This window comes from Parasteatoda tepidariorum, chromosome 2 (assembly GCF_982258835.1).
Source record: "Parasteatoda tepidariorum strain Cologne lab strain chromosome 2, Ptep-v5.0, whole genome shotgun sequence".
In the NCBI taxonomy this organism is placed as follows: domain Eukaryota; kingdom Metazoa; phylum Arthropoda; class Arachnida; order Araneae; family Theridiidae; genus Parasteatoda; species Parasteatoda tepidariorum.
Genome location: NC_141756.1, coordinates 72639519 through 72660548, shown reverse-complemented (window position 1 = coordinate 72660548; position 21030 = coordinate 72639519). Strand labels below are relative to the sequence as shown.

General features: G+C 28.3%; 1 protein-coding gene across 1 annotated transcript in view; it reads left to right on the top strand.

The window, feature by feature from the left end:
• Window positions 1-21030, top strand: part of LOC107453570 (synaptogenesis protein syg-2) — a 91100-nt gene that overhangs the window by 63279 nt on the left and 6791 nt on the right. Inside the window, exons 16-18 of the mRNA XM_087157519.1 lie at window positions 1004-1291; window positions 16144-16320; window positions 17089-17228. Coding sequence (XP_087013645.1) covers window positions 1004-1291; window positions 16144-16320; window positions 17089-17228 — 605 coding nt within the window. The remainder of the gene's footprint in view (window positions 1-1003; window positions 1292-16143; window positions 16321-17088; window positions 17229-21030) is intronic.

Sequence of the window (21030 nt, the reverse complement as noted above, 5' to 3'; positions counted from 1 at the left end):
CAGATTATTGACCCCTAAAACATAGGGGTTAGACACAGTTTGAGAAATGTGGTCTCAATAGTTTGATTAGGAAATGGTCTGAAGTTTGATCCCCTTAATGGTAATATAATTATTTACGTATTTCGCGATACCTCGGGAATTTTTCTCATCTAGAAGTTCTTGCATACATTTTTAAAACTTATTTATCCTATAAATATTCAATTCAAAAAATAACGTGGAGTAAATATTATTACTCTTTATAATTTTATTTAAATACTATATATAACTACTATATATAATTTTACTCTATATAGTATAATATAGATAATTTGAGGGTTATAAATCCAAATCCGTCGAAAAAAAGCATGTTTGTTCAAAGAAAGTATGTTTTTTGGTCTGATTTTCTTAAATTAAATTATCGTCTATGCTAATTAATTAGAATTTAGAAGCTCTATAGTAATTAATTAGAATATTAATAAGAATATTAATAAGAATAATTAGAATATTAATAAGAATAATTAGAATAATAATAAGCATATTTAGAATAAAAATAAGAATAATTAGAATATTAATAAGAATAATTAGAATAATAATAAGAATATTTAGAATAAAAATAAGAATAATTAGAATATTAATAAAAATAATTAGAATATTAACTATGTACTAATTTAATTAATAATTAATTTCATCGTCTATACTAATATAATTAGAATAAGAATATATAGGTTACCCCCTCGCTCCATTAGAATTTAGTCCCATAACGTGAATAATGTGAATATCTGCCTGGATACTTTTTCCAGGAATTAGATTGATTCAGACCCAAACTATGTGCAAACGAAGCTACGTAACATTATAAAGTTCTACCATTATAAATGAATGGGTATTTTATTAAGATAAAATAAAATCTAAACTAAGTGATATTGATAAAAATAATTTCAAATTTTCTGAAATACTGAGTTTGCTTTAAATTGTATGCGCTTTATATATTTTTTGTATCGACTTAAATAAATTATTTTTGTTTTAGATAAACCCGTTATTTTGCAAAGTGGTGGTGAGATGGACATTAATAGTGGTCGAATCAAATGCGTTGTTGATGGAAATCCAAATGTAACCATTGTGTGGACATTCAACAACACTGTTATGAAAGAAAACATAAATAAATATGAAATTTCTTTAACGCATATGAGTGACAATCAATGGACATCCTTACTAACTATAAGTAATATAGTTGTTGACGACTATGGAATATATTCATGCGTCGCAAAAAATAACCTTGGCTATAGCTCTGCTGACATTTTTCTTAATGAAAAAGGTACGTATAAATAAGATAAATATCCTTTTTGCCTAATTAAGAAATTTTAAAATGTATATTTATTACCAATATATTTAGTTAAAAAGCTTAGCATTAACATGATTTTCAATATGCTTGAATGAGAAATGACACTTTACTTATAAAAGTGTGTTATACATACTTTTTTCACAAAAATCCATTTTTATTGGTTCACGAACTGGTTATTTTTTATGATATGAGACGTAGTGAAAGGTATATTAAAGCCTATTAGGTACATTTAAGCATACTTAGAGATATTAAAGGTAAAAAGTATTCAAGTCTATTTTGAGATATTACAATGTTATTTACATCACTTAAAGTATCTAAATCACAGCATAACGTTTTCCTCGGATATTTCGCTAAAGAGTTTAAGAATAATTAAAAATACTGTGTAAATTAATATAAATGTTCTAATTTGCTTAGCGAATTTGAATCTTGGTAAAGAGCATGAAATATCAGTTCTTAACTACTAGCCAAACCTTTTGGTGATTAACAACAAAGGAAAATGAAAAAAAAAATAGTGTCTGATTTTTTTGAAACTCAACTTCTCAGGAACCATTTAACTGATTTCTCGGACACTTTGTACTTTCCCATATACAAAACTACGTTCTTTAAAATTACGACAGAAATTTTATACCTTACAATTCGAAGTCTATTCTTTTGTCTATTCTTAAATAAAATAATAAAATATCATAAATATTGACTAAAAATTCTTATTTTTTTTAATGACTTTATCTTTGGATAAACGAATTTTAGAATTGTGAGTAAAAAGTTTTCGAGATATAGCAAAATAGGCAAAACGTAAAATTAACATTGAGGGATTCAAACTTTGAAACTCTTGACTAAACTATAGGGACCATATTTTCCTGACTATGGCCACCCACTATATTTTGGTAGTCAGAAATCGAAATCCGGTTTAAAAAAGTTATGTTTATTCAGAGAAAGTACGTTTTTGTGTTTGATTTCGTAATTTAAAATAGCATCCCACTTGCTAATTAAAATATTTATTGTCACCCTTCGAGTCATTAGGATTGAGTCCTAGAACGTGAAAATCAGATCATTAGGATACAAAGTTATTCAAGGTGGTCCGTTTTTTCGAGCACTGCACTGCGCAAATTCTAATTCATTTCGTACTAAAAACTTTCAAGTGTAAATCATGGTGAAAAGCCAATATAACATTTGAACTAGCTTTCCGGGTGTATATTCAATTTTCCGGGTCAATACTTATACAGAGTCAATACTTATGACCCTGTTCATGTTTCCAGTTTATCAGAAATGAAACTTCGCTCTCCTTTCTTTCTTTATTCCTTCACCTACTTAGCATCTCAATTAATGTTCGTCAAGCAATCGTAAGTTTTCTCCACTTTGGCAACACAACAAGAACTTGTACTTCAACCCCTTCTCTGTCGGATTTTTTTCAAAATTTCTGACCCAAACCAAAAAAAGCATTTTTTATTGCTGAAATTAATACATGCTCTATCCTAAATTTGAAAATACATAATATTTTTATCAGCAAGATGTTTCTTGCTTGATCTATTGGTGAGGAAATGCGTCCTAAGATCTACAATTTTCCCTGCAATGCACCCAAGTTTTATCTTAAAAACGTACACTGTGATAATATAATTGTTAACTCTCTTTCTTTAAGGTGTAAAAGATAATTATCATCATGAAATAGTTATTAAAATTCGGTAAAAAGTTATTTTAAAAATACTTTCCCAACCTTTCCGTTAAAAGAGCTTTACAATCAGTCTTAGATATTAGAGCGTAAAACTTACATTTATCACAAAACTGAAACGGTAACATTAATAAAAGCAAAATTACATAAAGGACAAAATGATTTTGAAATTCAATTCAATGCGAGAAATCTCTCTTTTGAAAATTGTGAAGAAAGTGGAACTAGTTGCAACATCTCGTTGCAATGTTCAGAATTACAAAAATAATTGCAGGATTTAAAGAGACGTGTAAGTAGAGACGAATTCGATTTCAGTGATGCAATTTCTCTCTTCGCTACAAGGCATGCTATGCCGACCATATGGACACAAATATATGAGATACGAAAGCGACAGAAAGGAGGTTAAAGAGACTTGTGCTTAGATATAGAAAAATATTCCTAATCTCCTCAATATGTAATTCAGGATTTTTTCCAGGAAGGACAACGCAAGGGGTAAAAAACAAGCTTGCATAACATACCAGTTGACAAGGATTGCAGTTTCTCTGCCATGCACGCCTTTGCACATTTAGTTGATATCAATCTAAAAGTCTGAAACTATTACTCCTAATTCTTAACACATTTCAAATAAAGGACACAAATCTAGAAAAATATGGTAGTTTGATTTGAAACAAAGCATTTTTCTTTAACAAAACTTACTTGCAAGTCCCAAATATTCGGTTGCCAATGGCGAGCTTGAGAGTAAAAAATTCGCAACCTTCCTTAGTAATTCTTTGTAGCATGTTCATATTGAATAACGTAGGCAGGCAAATACACAATTTAATATTTCTTAACACAGTATATATACAAACACAATAGTTCTCTCCTTTCATTACTTCAGAGTAATTATAAATGAAACATTCACTACATAATTCATTTATCATTTCTAAACTGACATGCTAGAAGAGTAAAGTGCTTCCTCTGAGTGTTTTGTTGGAATTTATGACAGAGTTTCAGACAGTGGCTGGCAGGCGATGGACTATTTATTTATATTTGCCTAATACTCACATCACATTCTGTTGTGATCTTAATTTAAGAGCTTGTACCAGTAAAGCAGTTTTTGACATATTTAAATACGCATCGTTTTTAAATAAAATTGAAAGTTTTAAAAGCCGAACATTTTAATTTTAACAATTTTTAATCGTGTTATATTTTAAACTTAAGACTTTGTATACGGTCTGTGTAGTTTAGAAAGCTCTTCAGCCCGGTATATTTCCAAAGGGATCCTTTTTTCCCCTTCATTTATTTTTGCCAGCTTCATACCTTTCTTACTCCAACATTTCTAGCTTTGATTTAAAACCGAGTAATCAAAGGGAGATGAACCACTATCCCATAGCTTGTTTCATTTTTTTTAATGTGATGAGTTATTTTAACTTTAAAAGAAACGTGAAAGGCAAACGCTATAAACGTCTACGAAACTTCAAAATTTCCAGGAGCACGAAACATTTTCAGAATCCATAAATAAGGAAATAAAATAATGAACGACTTCTTATTTTGATTCATGAAAGAACGGTTAGACAATTAATATTCTTCATGCTAAGTTTAGCAATTTGTCCGTAATCTGTAAGCATATTTTTTCTTTTTTATAGCAGTACTATAAATTGTTTAAAATAAATACCGTCAAATATTAACACTGTATTATCAGCGTTTTACACAAATTTTCCAATTGGGATAATTTCTGTGTTTTCGTGCCTATTTTTGTGACCTCCCTATTTATATCTGGATCTACTTCCCATGATTTTTTTAAATACTTACAATTATATGGGGGAGGAATAATCCATTATATTTTTCAATAAGGAATCGGGAAATGGCTATATACTGTATGCTACAACTGGGAATTGCCTACGTACTTAATATCTTACAATCCTTCCTAGCTCAACTACATCATCAAATCAATCCATTGCAATTGGAAAGTACAGTCCGCAAAAAAAAAAACGAATCACCCTGAATAACTTTCGTTCTAATGATCGGATTTTCACGAACTAAGTGTCAATCTTAATGGTTCCTGGGGGTGACCTCAAATATGTTAATTAATTAGTGCTAACTATTAATTAAGTTACGAAATCAGACACAAAAACGTACTTTCTCTGAATAAACATATAATTTTTTTTACATATTTGGAATCTAGACCCTTGAATTAGTGGGGGTAGACAAAATTTTAAAAAAATTGGGTGGTAAATTGGGCCGCAATAAATGTTTATATATTTGGCGATAGTCCAGAAAACCGCCAAAAAAAGTCGCCTGCGTAAATAAATATTTTAAGATAACCCATTGACTAATTCAAAAGAGGAGTGCTTAATTTTACTAGGTTGCTACGCAACCAAACTCTGATAGTAAAAAAATTGAAATAATGTTCAGTGATTGCTCGGAGGGGCTTAGTTTATTGTTAATAGAAAATATCTCGAAGTTTCCAGGCCATAAGCAATTTTTTTAGGGGATTTCTGTCCAAAAAGCAAAAAAAATATTATTTTAATCTCCTTTGAAAAGTAAATTTGAATCGACTTATAAATTATTTATGATAGTTTTTAGAATTTAAATACATGAACTTTTTATCTGATATTGTTTAGATTACACTGTTTTTACTATATTTATTCGAGGATTTTATACTAAAATAAAATGAGCATAAATTATTATAGCTATATACAAAATTTTAGGGATAATCATTTTTACAGTTTTAATCGAGTCTTCTAGGCAAGAAAATTTGAAGAAAAAAAAAGTGCTTGAAAAATAAAATGTAGATTGTATAATAATTCTAATGCACATTCACAAGGCTTTCTATAATTTACGATATTTCTTTTTTCTATAACTCAAGGAATTGCTGAATGTTTAGTGGCATTGTAAAAAGATTGAAATATGTTATGTTTAAGAATAAGATATTGAAATAATATGTTGCAAATTGTAGGATTCATTGCTTAAAAAATCGCTTCATTCTACTAGATATTTAGGTTACATCGTTTCCTTTGGATAAAGATGATTAGCAAATAGCATCCCATGTTTCGATACATTCTGAAACTTATACGTTCGCAAATTCACCATAAAATGTCGCACAGCATATTCTTCAATTACGATAAGCTACATTTACCACCAAATACTGCTACTATGGTTATTTTTGCTTTCTTATATATATCTGATGATCTCTTTTTAAACAGAGCTCGTAAGATCCTTAAGATACTGAAATGGGGGCACAAAAACTTAAGAGATAAAATATTTAATTTCATTAACTCAAAATATCTGGTGTCAAAATGTTAATTTTTAAGTTAAATATAACTTTTACAATATTGATGTTCTTACATTTTTAAAGACCATATGAATCCTGATAAAATATTAAAATGCATATGTTTACTTTAACTAGCGTAAAATCCTTATCAAAATAATGATCAAGACCCAAATGTAAAACAGTATAATTGACGATAAAAACTCAACTGGCTTCAAAACATATGAAGAGGGAAGTAAAAGTCGACATGTTTCGAGTTTTCAAATATAATCGCCCATTCTCAAGACTTGTCAGGCTTGGATAACTTGTGACTTTTATTATTGGACGCTCAAAACATGTCTATTTTTATTATCATCTATTATTTTTTTTAAATCAATGAAGTTTTTATATTTTCGATTCAGTTTCTTGGGATTATCCATTTAGTTACACAACATATTAAATTATTTCACTCGATATTAAAATAAGTTCTACATATGTTATAGGCACAGGTTCTTAGATTGAAAAAATAATAATTCACTACTTTGTAAAAAAATTAATGCAGTAAAAAAAAAATTTTTTTTTTTTTTGCTGCAAGCCTTAACATTTTAGTTTAAGGTCATAAAAAAATTCCGTTTACAATTGAAATTTCAAAAGTCGAATGTGAAAATGGAATGTCCCCTAGTACCAGGAATCGAAATTAAATAGTAACAAGGACAACTTTTTTAAACAAGTTAGCGTTTCCGTCCTACTCGAAGTTGTTTGAAAAGGTATTTTTTATATATGGATTCCAAAGTTTATTCTACATATATTTCAGGGTATACTTTCGGAGTATTTCGATCGAGTTTATTTTTACACCCTTATTTGCTTAAAATTATTAAATAATTTACTTAAAATAAATTATTCAAGCTACATGATTTAATGCATTTATAGTATAATAATAAACGGAGCTTCCGACGCATATCCTTAACCTTAATACCGCTATCATTAAATAAATGGAATAAGCTTAGATAAATAATAAAAGTTAATTTTTCCCTCGTGTAATTTTCAAGGAATAATATGTTTCGATCAAACAGATTTCATTCTGGAAATAGCGAAATTATTGAGTAGGTCCCTTGGAGCAATATCATTCTTTTCCTCTTTTGACGAAATATAAGAAAAATTAGTTTTCACAGTTTCTGTAAAAAGTATGTTAGCCTACTTGCCACGATTTTTTTAAAATTTTTTTTATTAAAATAAGGTCGGAAATTGTGTATTGTGTGCACAGCTTCGGAATCCTTACAAATTTCAATTTTTAGTATTTCCTGATTAACAAAATAAGGCATTTTCCTGATAACAAATTATACTACAATAATATCTTGGAAATCATGCTAAAGTAAAAAATTAAACAAAATAGTTTAGTATATTATCAGAAAAAAAATCTACTTGGTATCATAAAGAGTAAAAGATATAATGAAATAATTAGTGAATCACACGTGGTCAGATAATTAAAAATTTAATTTCACAACTAAGATAGTAGGACGACATTTAAGATACTGAGATATTTTAAGACACTAAAAAAATTGGTTACGTATTCCACAGCTTTTTATGTTCGGTATCTTTATCCACTTTGTAGTGACTTATAAAACATCAACACTATTTTAGATAATCTAAGTTGAAGTCACAAGAAACAAAAAAAAGAAGACAATCAATAATTTATATTCTTTTTTCAAAAAAATAGTATGCTAAGTAAATAATCAGCTGTTTTGCATTAAATAATTTTAAACAGCTGAATGTTTTTAATTTCTTAACAAGGTTTTATTCTTAGCTAGCAGACAATAATTCTTTAAAAAAAACTTGACTATAATTTGAAAAGGAAACCTAAATTAAAGAAAATCTAAATTAAAGTTCTAAATAAATTATTAGTATATTAATGAAGAAATAATAAACGTAAAATGGAAAAGAATAAGAATTTTAAAATGTTAAAATTTTATTAAATAGTTGGTAAAATAGTTCTGCGATACACTTCCGGAAATTTCTTTTAAGATTAGGATGATATAGGGTAAACCAACAAATGAAGGAGCATTTCATAGATATTTCTTAGAAATAAGATTTTAAACGTTTTAATTTAGATTGATTGGTAAGAGTAGCTTACTACCTAACAATAGGAAGTCCTTTAACAATGCATTTAGTTATCTGGTCTTTGAGTCTTCTCTGGAAAAAGTTTTGAATTTGTTAGTATCTGTTCAACGCCTTGTTTCTTTGACAAAATTATAACGTCAGTGTTTGTTGTTATCCGTTTAAACTACAATTAATTGCATATAATAATGCTTTTTCTTTTCATTGTGAAAAAAAGAATTCAAAATATGGTCATCGAAGTTACGTTTTATTTATTTTAAGCATCATAACATAAGCAAGTACTGAGATTAGGGGGTGTTTATTAACTGGATTACAGAACGATGAAAAACCAATGTATAAACAAGTGTTCCTTTACTGGGATTTTTTCAAGTTAATGAAAATAAAAGAAAAATTTTAATTTTTTTGTACCTTTTGTCATATTATAAATCAAAATTATGTTAAAAATAAAAAAAAACAACTTCTAACCAGTGAAGGAACAGGCATGTTCCTTCACTGAGAATAGATTTCCCAGTGAATGAATAGTATGTGTGAAATATGATTTTACTTGGATAATTAGTAGTTCAGCGACATAGAGGACTCTTAAAATTCAGTTAAATGTTGTATGAATAGTTCCTATAACTATTTCATTTAAATATGCAAATTTAATTGCTAAATTTATTTAAAGAATTATAATAATAATTAATTTATTATTTATCTTTATAAATGTAGTGATTAGTTATTACATCATACCTTAGACTCCTTAATAAACTATGTTTATTAACTAAATATAACAACTAAATATAATAATAAAAGCTTGAATGGAATCTTTGCAGGATTTTGTGCCAATAATTAGCTAAATTATTATCCTATTGCCGTCTTTAATGTCCTAACGGGAACTGGTAGGAAAAATCCATTTAAAGACAATTATCTAGGTGAAAAATGGGTGAAGTTTTTTTAAGGTGGCATCCACCGATAACTCAGTGCAATGCGAAGATAATTTCAAAAGGCAAAACTTCCCTTAGAGAATAATATTCGAAATACTGGTTTTAAGAACTTCAGAGAATCTTTAGGAGGGAAGTAGTCCTGGCATCCTTTTATAAAGTGATTGCATTTACAATGCGAATGAAACAAGAGTTGAATACTGCCCTTAAACGGGAAAAATCTGCGGCCTTAAAAATTATAAGGATTTATATTCTAAAGTACCTAGGAAAGAAAAAGTACCTCCATTGGTAGTTTTTCCTTACAGAAGAATTCGTAGAGATATTACAGAATCAGTCCCTGCTACATATTTCATTGGAAAAAGCTATTCATGAAATGAAACGATGACCGCAGCAACATTTTACAAATATATTGCAAATGTTTCTACCCATGGCTAATTAAAAATGCAATCAAATTCCTAATTTTGCTTCTTCTGGATAGGTATAAATCTCATATCAATTTGAAACTGAGCAAGTTTTGTTCCTCAAAACAAATTTTCTGGTTTAGTTTTCTACGTAATTCTTGGAAATCTCGCTAGATCTTGAAAACAAAAGAATTGTAAAACAATATGTCTAGAAAATTTTACATCCATTTTTAAATAAGATTTGAGGCATCAACTGATGAAGTTAAAATGCTTTTATGAAATGCGATATTTTTTCATTCGATGTAGAAAACGTTGACTGTAACAAATGCATGCAAAACAGACACCAAGAGTTAATGAGCAAGACAACTTATCAACAAAACACATGCTTCGAGAGTAACAATGCGCTATTTCTTCAGAAGCTTGAGAAGGAAATCTCACAAGTTATGTTGCAAATTTTTAAAGGAACATTGACAGAAAAGTTTAATCTCCCAAATATCCAATAGCCTGCGCTTTTCTCAATATTGAAGAATTTATTTCAAAAAGAACAATTGTATAATCAAATTTTGGCTCTGAAGCTGAGACAACTAACATTAATAATGAAAGTATCTTGGAAACCGATTTTGAGATAAGTCCTCTTGAGGCATTGTTAGTTGCAAAAACGATTGGTTTCATAAGTAACTACTAGATATAAGTCAATGAGAGATGGGTTTTATTCAAACTTCGAAACTCCTTTTTCTCATTTATTATCCAATGAGGAATTCTGGAAATGGAACTGGAAAATCAAAAGAAATTTCGAAGATACATTTACATTGGCCAAAAATGTGGAAAAAAGAGGAAGGTTAAATCAAAAGAAAAAGAAATAAATTACTCATGACGAAGAGAAAAAAAATACTTAAAAAGATTTTAAAAAAAGCTTAAAAAATATGAGGAAAAGATTAAACAAAAAAATGATCGAATTATAATAATAATAAAAACATCATCAGATTACACAATGATAAACATTCATAATTTAGAACGGACTATTAAACTGTGAGAAAAAAATGAAAAACATTTTTTTTAAATTATGTATTCAAACATATTTTACTTTCCATTCCATGACTGAATAAAAAGTAAAATTTTCCACATTAACTATGGTTATATGTCGTAATTCCAAGAAAAATCTTGTTTTTAGACATTTGTGTGGCCTATGATTCCTAACGAGCATCAAACAGTATCAAAATTAAGTGTTCATTCTCTGGAAAATTTAGTGTTTATTCACTGGTAAGAACTGTTCCTTCACTTGGTCAACTTACTTCTTATTATTTAAACCACCAAAAGCTTAAAACAATATTATGTAAGTTATCTAACTTTTTTTTACATAATTTGCATTTAATAACAAACATGTCGAAACCATCATTTAGCTAAAATTACAAATTTTGAAATTTTTATGAATTTTTTTTAAAGGCAAGCTAAGCTTAAGTGTTCCTTCATTGTTTAGTTTACCCTATAAGATGTTGAGAAATTTGCGATGTTGTGAGAGATGTTTAAAAATGTTGACTACGTATTTTTATTAATATTTATAAAATATATATTCAAGAAATTGATAAATATATTATTCCAAATCTATGCATACGTATGTATAGTATTGAAACTGTATCAGTTATTGAAAAACAAAATAAAAAAAATAAAAAATAATCACATTAAATAAGCACAATCTGGTGTATTCTATCAGAAGCACGCTTTTTTAAAACTAGACATTTGTTGAATAAAGTGTTTTTTATTCAAAATTCTTTACTAAATTGCAAATAAATTATTAAATGACTAAAAAAGAAACATCGTATTTTATAGTGTGAAAGAAATAAAAATAAAAAGATTAGCAAACGATTATTAGCGAAAAAAATATGAATGAAATTTTACGCTACGCGCGCGAAGTCAAGTTCCTCCCAAGTTTATCACATTTTAATATTAATCGCCCCAATTAGTTATTTCTTTATTGTCGCCAAATTATTTTTTTAAAAATAATTAATTTTAATTTTTCTCAGCTTCTAATAAATAAAAACAGTTGAAACTTTAGATTTTTCAATTGTAAAATATGTAGATTAATATGGTCTAAAAAAATTCATACCTTATAATTCAATATTTTTTCATCCTCACTTTAATTAAATAATAAAAAATAATAAATAATTATTAAAAATTACTTTTTGCATGAAATTATCTTTGGGTAAATGAGTTTTATGAGTGGGTGTAATTTTTTTTTAATTGCTTCATTAGTTTTGAAAATATGACTGAAAACGCAAAAAGCGAAATTAACATTAAGGGGTACGAACTTTGAATCGCTCTCCTGACCAAACTATGGGGACCACATTTCCCAGATTGCGGCTACCCCCTATATTTTGAAGATAAGAAATCCAAATATGTAAAAAAAAATGCATGTTTATTCAGAGAAAGTACGTTTTTGTGTCTGATTTCGTAACTTAATTAATAGTTAGCACTAATTAATTAGCATATTTGAGGTCACCCCCAGGAACCATTAAGATTGACACTTAGTTCGTGAAAATCCGATCATTAGAACGAAAGTTATTCAGGGTGATTCGTTTTTTTTTTTGCGGACTGTACATTTGAACATTTTCTAGAGCATCAAGATTTTTCTCCTTGCTAATAAGTGCGGAACCTAGCTTAAATGACGACTACATCTGAATAAATATTATTTCTTTGCAATTTCCTTTTAGTTTTTTAGTGTAAAATACCACGTTGAAGCATTCTGCTATATTTTAGGCACCATGGCTTCTAAAACACTTAAGCTTCTGCTATGAACATCGAATCTGCATTTTTTTCCGTATTCGTAATATATTTCTGCAATCGTAAGATTTTTGTACCAATTTTTTTTTCAAATAATGATTATCAATCTCTATCTCTAATGTGTTTACTACACATTATATTGAAAAAAGAATTCTAAAAAAAATTTCAATAGATGGTTGCGATTATGAAACTTCCGGTATAATACTATTCAAATGTTGTCTATATATTAATTAAATATTTGGCAATATTGCATTTTATTCAGCATTTTAGTTATTGCTTGCATTCTTAAGAAAGTAAATAAATAGTGTTCTCTGGAATTATACGATCTGACTAAAATTACTACATCTTAACTGAAAAATACTTTCTTTTATGTTATGCCATTTATCATAAAAGTTTTATGAGTCGCAGAGTTACGTGAATTTAGTGAAATTTTTATTAATACTTAATGATTCCCATGCCATAATATGATGAAACAATTTTAAAAAAAAGTTAAGTAGACGATATATTTATTTTCATAGGAAAGTTTGTAGGAGAAAAAAGAATAATAAATTTATAATAAAGCTTTTCAAGAAAAAAAATAAGCTAAGATTTTTCAAACGTTATCAATTTAAAAAAAATATATTAATTGCTTTTTTTGATGTAAAATTAATTTGTTTACTACAAGTACATTCATAATTTTTGAAGAAAACAGTTAACCATTGTTAAAAATCATTCACCATAAAATAAATATTTAAACAAAGTTTCTTGCTTAAAAAACATCGTTTTTATAATGTTTGGATAATTCACAAGGCTCTTTCAAAATATATGTATGCTTGAATTAAAATCCTGATTCAATTAGTTGACGAACAAATAAACTGTTTTTGAATGAAATATAAAGATATTATTTGCTTGTCTTTTAAATTGAAAGCATTCGGATAAATTGCTGCAAAATTTACTTTGTATTGGTTATTTGTTTATAATTGAAAACAGAGAAACAAAGGCAGATGTAAAGTTTAAAAATTCATTAAATTTCACGTGAAAACTGGCATAATTGAATAGTTTGAAAAATCATTTTTCAATTAGTGTATTATTTAAGAAACTAAAGCATAGTATCAATATTTCAGCAATTCATCATTTTACATATGTTTAATCAATTAATAAATTATCGGATTCTTCATGAAACTGAATCAATCTTCTCTAAAATATTCGTTGGTGTTATAGTTGAAAAGCAATTTTTTTAAAGAATTTACTGAATGATGATTAAAACCAGTCAATTTAATCAGGAAACAAATTTCTTTTCAATTTAGATTTTACAAACGTTCTTCCTTTAAAAGCTTGAAACCATTTCAATACAAAATAATTTTGAAAGATTGAATAGTAGTTTATATAATCGCTAATGAAACCTCTATCATTATGCAATCTCGTTTTCGAATAATTAAATTGAAAGAAGCCTTTCATGTTCGCATAATAAAGTTTTTAAATCAAGTCTAAATCAAATACACTTTAAATCAAGGAAATGACTTAAAAGAAATTAGATTGAAAATTTTAAATAATAAATTGTGATCTCAAAACATACTTTAAAAATAAGCTTTAATGATTCATTTAAATGAATTCCTAACATGTTTGAAAAATTTTAAGGGAATGATAATTCTAAAATGTCTTAAATCAACACCTTCAGTAGTATTATCTTGAGTAATGGAAATCAAGTTTAGACGCACATTATTTTTCGTTTTAACCTGCATTATTTTTTTTAAAAAATTTATTCCGAACAAACTCAATCATTCAGTTCCTAATAATTGGCAATTGAGCAAAATATTACCATAGGTTGTTAAACTTATTTCTGAATAATTCAGTGTGGTGTTGCAATAATTAAGTGAAAAATGCTAACAAGATATCATTTGAGTTCTTACAATCGTGGACAAGCAGTTAGACAACTGCAAAAGGTCAAAATGTCCCTACTGTGGCCGCATTATCGGGAGAGTAAAAAATTGTCATCTCACGATTAAAAAACATCTCTGAAGGTTGAGATGCTATGCGGGAGAGCACCGGCGGTTGTTATAGACTACCACACCTGAAGAGTAACTATATGTATTCCCAGTAACGAAGAGGAACAGAAATGTCACTCCTAGACAGATAAGTGCAGACTACTACCGGTTGCAACCACTACCGGTACGCATGTTTCACCTAGAACCATCTTTCAGCGATCAAAACAAGTTGGTTTGCATGCATCCAGCTCTAATCACGCCATCCACGAAAAAGATTAGGTTGGTGTAAGGAACGTATTGATTGGGTTTACTAGTAAAGGTCCAGGGAGAAGTTCTGCGACGAATCCAGATTCACTATGAATACTGATTCTTGGCAACAGTTAGTGTGGAGAGAGAGAGGGGGGAACATGCAGTGTACAACAATAGATTCATGAACGTAATGGGCAGACATCAAGCACAATGGCTGAAAAACGTCTCCACATCTTCGAGCTAGGCAATATTACATCACAGCAGTATTGCAGAGAGATTATTCTGGATCATTATCATTTGTCTTTTAAGGGGTGTAGTAGGTCCAGACTTTCTGTTTATGGACGACAATGCGTGGCCATACAGGGGAACAGAGGTATAGGACACACTAGAAAGTAAAGATATTGACCATTCGCAATGTCCTGTAAACTCCTCGGATATAAATTCTTTAGAGTATGCCTTGATCGCCCTTGGCAGATATGTTTCACAACGAATACACCCTTTCCACACCATGCAAGAGCTGAAAACCGCCCTGAGTGAGGAGTTGAACGATTTCGCTCAATGAGTCTTTGATCAGTCGCAATGGCTCAGGGGATGGAGCGTTCGCCTTCCAATGAGGTGAACCTGGTTCGAATCCCACACGATACGAATTACTCATCCGACTTGCACCAACCACAGTGCTGACGTGAAATATCCTCAGTGGTAGACGGATCATGGGTTAGAGTCCCCTTGCAGTCAGGCTAACCGTGGGAGGTTCTAGTGGTCTTCCTCTATTGTAACGCAAATGCGGGTTAGCTCTATCAAAAAGTCCTCCACGAAGGCAAATTTCTCCCAATATTCCCTCCAGGAGTTCCCTTGTCTTCTTGACTGGATTTAAAATTACAAGGCTACGTAGATGAACATTAGTAGTCGTAAACCCATGAAATTGGGTCGGCTGTGCAACGTCGGTTATAAAATAAAAAAAAATGTGTCCTTGATAGTTTTTTGGACAGCAGAAATAACAGATGCAACTACATTAGTTATAACGCACATTCATTCTGACAAGAAGACCAATTTTTCATGGCTGCTTGAAAATCATTCAATAAACATCTTATATATATATCTATACATAAATATATATATATATATATATATATACATAAATATATATATATATATATATATATACATAAATATATATATATATTATATATATATATATATATATATATATATATATATATATATATATATATATATATATATATATATATATATATATATATATATATATATATATATATATATATATATATATATATATATATATATATATATATATATTACATTTATTAAAATATAAAAAATAATGTCAAATTTCTCAAAGTAATAAATAGCCTAACCAAAAAAATTATCTTTTCATTTATTTTTTCACGTATAAAATTTAGCAAGAAAATATTTATTTCAAATAATAGGTTGTAAAAATGGTCGTATCCAAATAATAGCTCTTTTTATGTCTCTCAATTTTAGGAGTATTTCCTGATGTTAATACTCCAGCTTTGGTCCCAAGAGAGAGTCCAAGTCATTCATCGATCGTAAAATCTTGGTGGATTATAGCAGCGATCGGAGGAGCAGTGATAGTACTTATATGCTGCGCTTTGCTTATGTGTTGTTTACGAAAAAAGACTAATAGAACCACGCCGCAAAGTAAGTTGCTTAAGTCAGTTTTATTTTTCACTTTGGGGCTTGCCTCAAATTTATTCACAGGACGTAGGGGTGTATAAATCTAGTTTTAGTTTAAAAATTTAATGCATAAGAATTGGCTCCATGAATTAGTTAGTTGAAAGTCATTCAACGCAAGTGCTCGTCAAAGAAAATAATAGCTTTATCCGTTTTTTTTCTTTGTATTTATTCTGGTTTTACTTTATACACTTCATATAGCTAGTTAAATAAACTTCACAAGTCAACTAATAGTCATCGAAATAAGAACTTACAGGGGATTGTTTTAATTTATTAGTCTATACAAAAATTGCTTTAAAATACATTTTTCTAACAAGAAAAAGGCAAAGCAAATCTCTACGTATTATTATCGAAATTAGTTTTGTAGAGTATTTTTCACCAGTTAAAGTAAACCAAATAAATTGTTTCTTTGTTAAAAATTTTTCAGCGGAGTAATAATAGGAAAAAAAGTTTATTCACCATTTTTTTTCAATATCTAAAGAAAAACAAAATTAGAAAGTAAAAAGTTTAAAGATGCTTAAATTGAAGAAGTGTGAGTTATAAATACCTTTTGGATTGACTTGATATTTTTTAATTTTATTCTTATTTTTCATTATGTATTGAGGTATGAAATTAACAAAATGATAATACGCTACTGATGTTTTATTTATTTATTTAGATACTTGAAATTATTTAAAACCAAATTAATTTATAATTAATTGAACTTAAGTGAAATACTAATTTTTATTCCAACAGGAACTCAAGAAACACGTCATATTGACGTTAATACATTTGCTACTGATGATGTCTGCAACAAGCTGTTGCTTACTGGTGATGTTAAATCTGTACTTTTATGTGGCTCAGAAAAACAGCATATTCCACTTCATGATTTTCAGGTAAGCAATTTTGTGAAATTTTGTCTCTACCTATTTCTCGTTCATCTGGATCTATATTTCGAGATAATACTTAACATTTAGCCTCCTTTTTTTGACTTTAATTAATTTATTATTGGATACTATACTTACATTCAATGAAAGCGTAATGATTTGAAAAGAAAATATCTTACTATCCTACATATATAGTCAATACACGCATTATTAAATTTGACAACACGTCTTCAATATAGTTGGAGATATAAAACTATAAAGAAACTAACCCTTTATTTTTACAGTAAGTGTATGGTGATTCACTATATGAACTTAATTACGGCAATTTATAAGACACTGTTAGACACCATAGACCACTGTTAGAGACCACAGGGACACCATTTATATTTTATTACGAGTTAAATACATGGGAATGCAAAATCATGGACTAAGGTTTAAGCTATCCTTGATTCGATTGAAAAAAACAATTTGTGCATATTAGTTTTGATAACAGAAAACGTAACTAAGGCTTCCCTTATGTTTTGTGCTGCCAGGGGATTTTTTTACTCTTATGATATTTTTTGATAGTGATGGGATTTGATATTTTTTTTAGATTTTCACAGCCTATCCTCTCTCTGATTTGCTTCTCTCGACCACAACGGTTTTTTTAGTCTTATATTTTCCCCTTTATTTTTCATTTTCTATCTAACTATCTGCCTACACGGCTTTAGAAAATTCATTTTGTTTCCTGATTGAAATATTTTTTTTTGTTTTCTTCATCCATTTCCTGTTATACTTAAGCGCCTATTTTTGAGTACTTGGTACATGTTGGCTTTGATTACCATCGTCATACTTTTTGCAGTAAATAAAGTTTTATGGACAGAAAAAGAGAAATTTGGTAAAATTAAGGGTTGTATGATAGTGATATATCTGGTGAGAATGAAAACAGTAATTCTGGTAGCTGAAACCGAAATATGCAGTATTTAAACTATTCATTCTGTAGTTTTTCCGTTCATTTCGCAACTGCTCAACGGAACTTTTAGTTTTCAGAATTATAGTTCTGATTACCTCACATTTAGTAAAAATACAAAACTGAAAAATAAATTTAAAGAAATATAATGATTTTTAAGCCATGCCCTAAGGTGACTGGTAAAGTTATAAATTTTTACCACATTTTCCAAATTTTATCGCATATTATAAAACAATATTTCATTGTTACTTTCGCCAAACTCATTCATAAAGGCCTTCCGTAAACGTTATCGAGTTTTTTGGTGTTCCCATAACGTCAGAAATTGGTAAATTTTACCATATTCTGTTAGATTAGTCCTTACTTTTTTCCTCAATATATCAACAAGTGCACCCCACTTAGTATATACTATTGTTTGAGTTTGTTACTAACAATGAAATCTAATATTTTCGTACAGTATCAGATACAGTTTTGTAGTTGAAACAACGTGTTGACAAGTTTTGCTGTACTTCGGACCTTTTACTAGATAATCTTTAAATTGGTAATGCATTTACAATTACTTAAAACTTTGAAATTTTCTTACTTAATTTATTACATTCATGTCTGTTATCCAGGAAATAAAAAAACTAGCATTTGGAAATTTGCAGTGTTAAATCCTCACATTTTTTAAAAAAAAAAATATTTTTTAAACGCATCTAGCTACATCGAACTGAAAACGTTCTGCAATACATTTATATGATTCTGACAAATACAAACCGATCGAAACTTAAAAATAAGGGGAAAATGAGAAAGGAAAAAAAATGTTTGAAACAGAAACACATATCGAAAGAATAATGATAAGAGTTTGTGATAATTCTTTTTCTGCTTCACTTGAAATCTTTCAACCGAAAAGAGAGCTGTTTGAAAGTTTTCGAAACGGTTATCTTAGATAAAGGTCCTACTTTCTGAACATTATGTGCTAAAATCCCATCCATCACTCCTCGCTTCACTTAGATTATTTTAAACTGAAAGAAAAATTTGAGATTCCGTGACAAAAATACGCTATTCCTGCATATGGAATACTATTTTGAGCTTATTTAGATTATTTTCAGTAATATGAATATGAGAGTTTTTTTCATATATGTAAGCTTTTTTTTCATCTTTTCATAATAGTTATCTAATCTTTTATTTATATATGCTCATACCGAAATATGATATCAATATACTCATATCAACCATTAAAGTGCTTGGGATAATATTGATGATTTATCGGATCTTCTTTCCAAAGGTTGTATTTAACATCAAACTGTTTTTAGTATTATATTCAGATAGATGCTTTCTTTTGGAATTCACAGTAGACAACGGCAAAATATGCGTACACATATTAATATCTACGCCAATATAAAAATCAATCTATTGAAAAATTTGAAAATAAGGCTTGTCATTATATTACATTTTAATTACATTAATATCAACCGATTAGATTATACAATCAGGCTGAAAATTCAAATATTTTTTTTTCTACAAATTATTTGTAAAGCATTTTTTTGTAATATATGCTGTATAAAAAGTATCAAATATACATTATTCATCAATGTTTTTGAAAATATAAATAGATGTAACGACAACTATAATTAAAAAGTACAAAAGTAGAAGTAGTAGCAAAATTAAAGTATAAATGACGTCATCATAAATAAAAATAAATAGTAGAAAGTTGCTTTTTTTATTTTTCTAAGATTTCCACACGACTAGAAAACAGCACAGTACACACTAAGAAAAAAGAATGGGAAAATTACCAAAATATGGTAAAATTTTCCGTGTTTCAGGATCTAGGAGAACACCTAAACACACTTAATTAATAATTGAGCATATATGTCTATACAAATAAAGAGTTCTAAAATTTAACTTGGTATTTCTCTTTCTGAGGAGTATCTAAAGAAAAAATGGGAAGCTTAAAATTCTGTTTGATTTTTTTTTACTAAACTTTTAATACATTCAGAATGTCTATCAAATGCAGATATCTACATTAGACTCAGGTTATCATCTTTACTATTAAAACAACCATATTTATAAAATATGAATATACATTTATAAATGTATATTCATATTATCTTCTTTCACTTTTTCTTTTAACAAATACATATATTTGTTAAAAGAAAAAGTGAAGCATTAAAAAATTATTTAATGGAATTTTTATAAGAACTTTTTCAGTTGAGTTAGTTTATAAAAAAATATCAGATGCAAAAAATAAATTTTTAAATTTTCATACTCGCCTATATTAATTGGAATTTAATTTGGAGTTTCAGTGAATTTATTCAGTAAATTTATCTATGGGGTAAAAATTAAAATATTAAATTTATTTAACAGAATGCGATAATTCATTTTATATTTGAAAATCATCTCAAGCAGTTGTTTATGTGACTCATTAGGTATTGCTATCACCAAATATATTTCTTTAACTTAGATTGTAAGTTTAGTTACCAATTCTCAGTAAACCCTTTTAATGCGAGTTAACCCTTTTTAGAAAGTGTTTGTGTCTGTGGATTGAACGTGTTTTTTTTTAAATCCAATGCATGCATGCATTAGAATTCATTAGCTTAATTCAGATTAGAAACAAAATACGAATAATTAACAAATAAAATATATCTTTCATGGCATTATTATTTCGAATAATTACTTAATTTTAAGCTTAATTAGTATTTTTTGTATAAAACTACAAGGTGCAAAAAGAGTTCTTAAATTCTCTTTTCAAACTATCATATTCTTCAGACTTACGTGTGTAAGCTATTTCATTTTCCAGCTTAATTTTTAATTTTAGATCTCTTTATTTTATTTATATATATATATAATTTATTCTTCTGAGGCACATTTGATTAAAAATAGAAA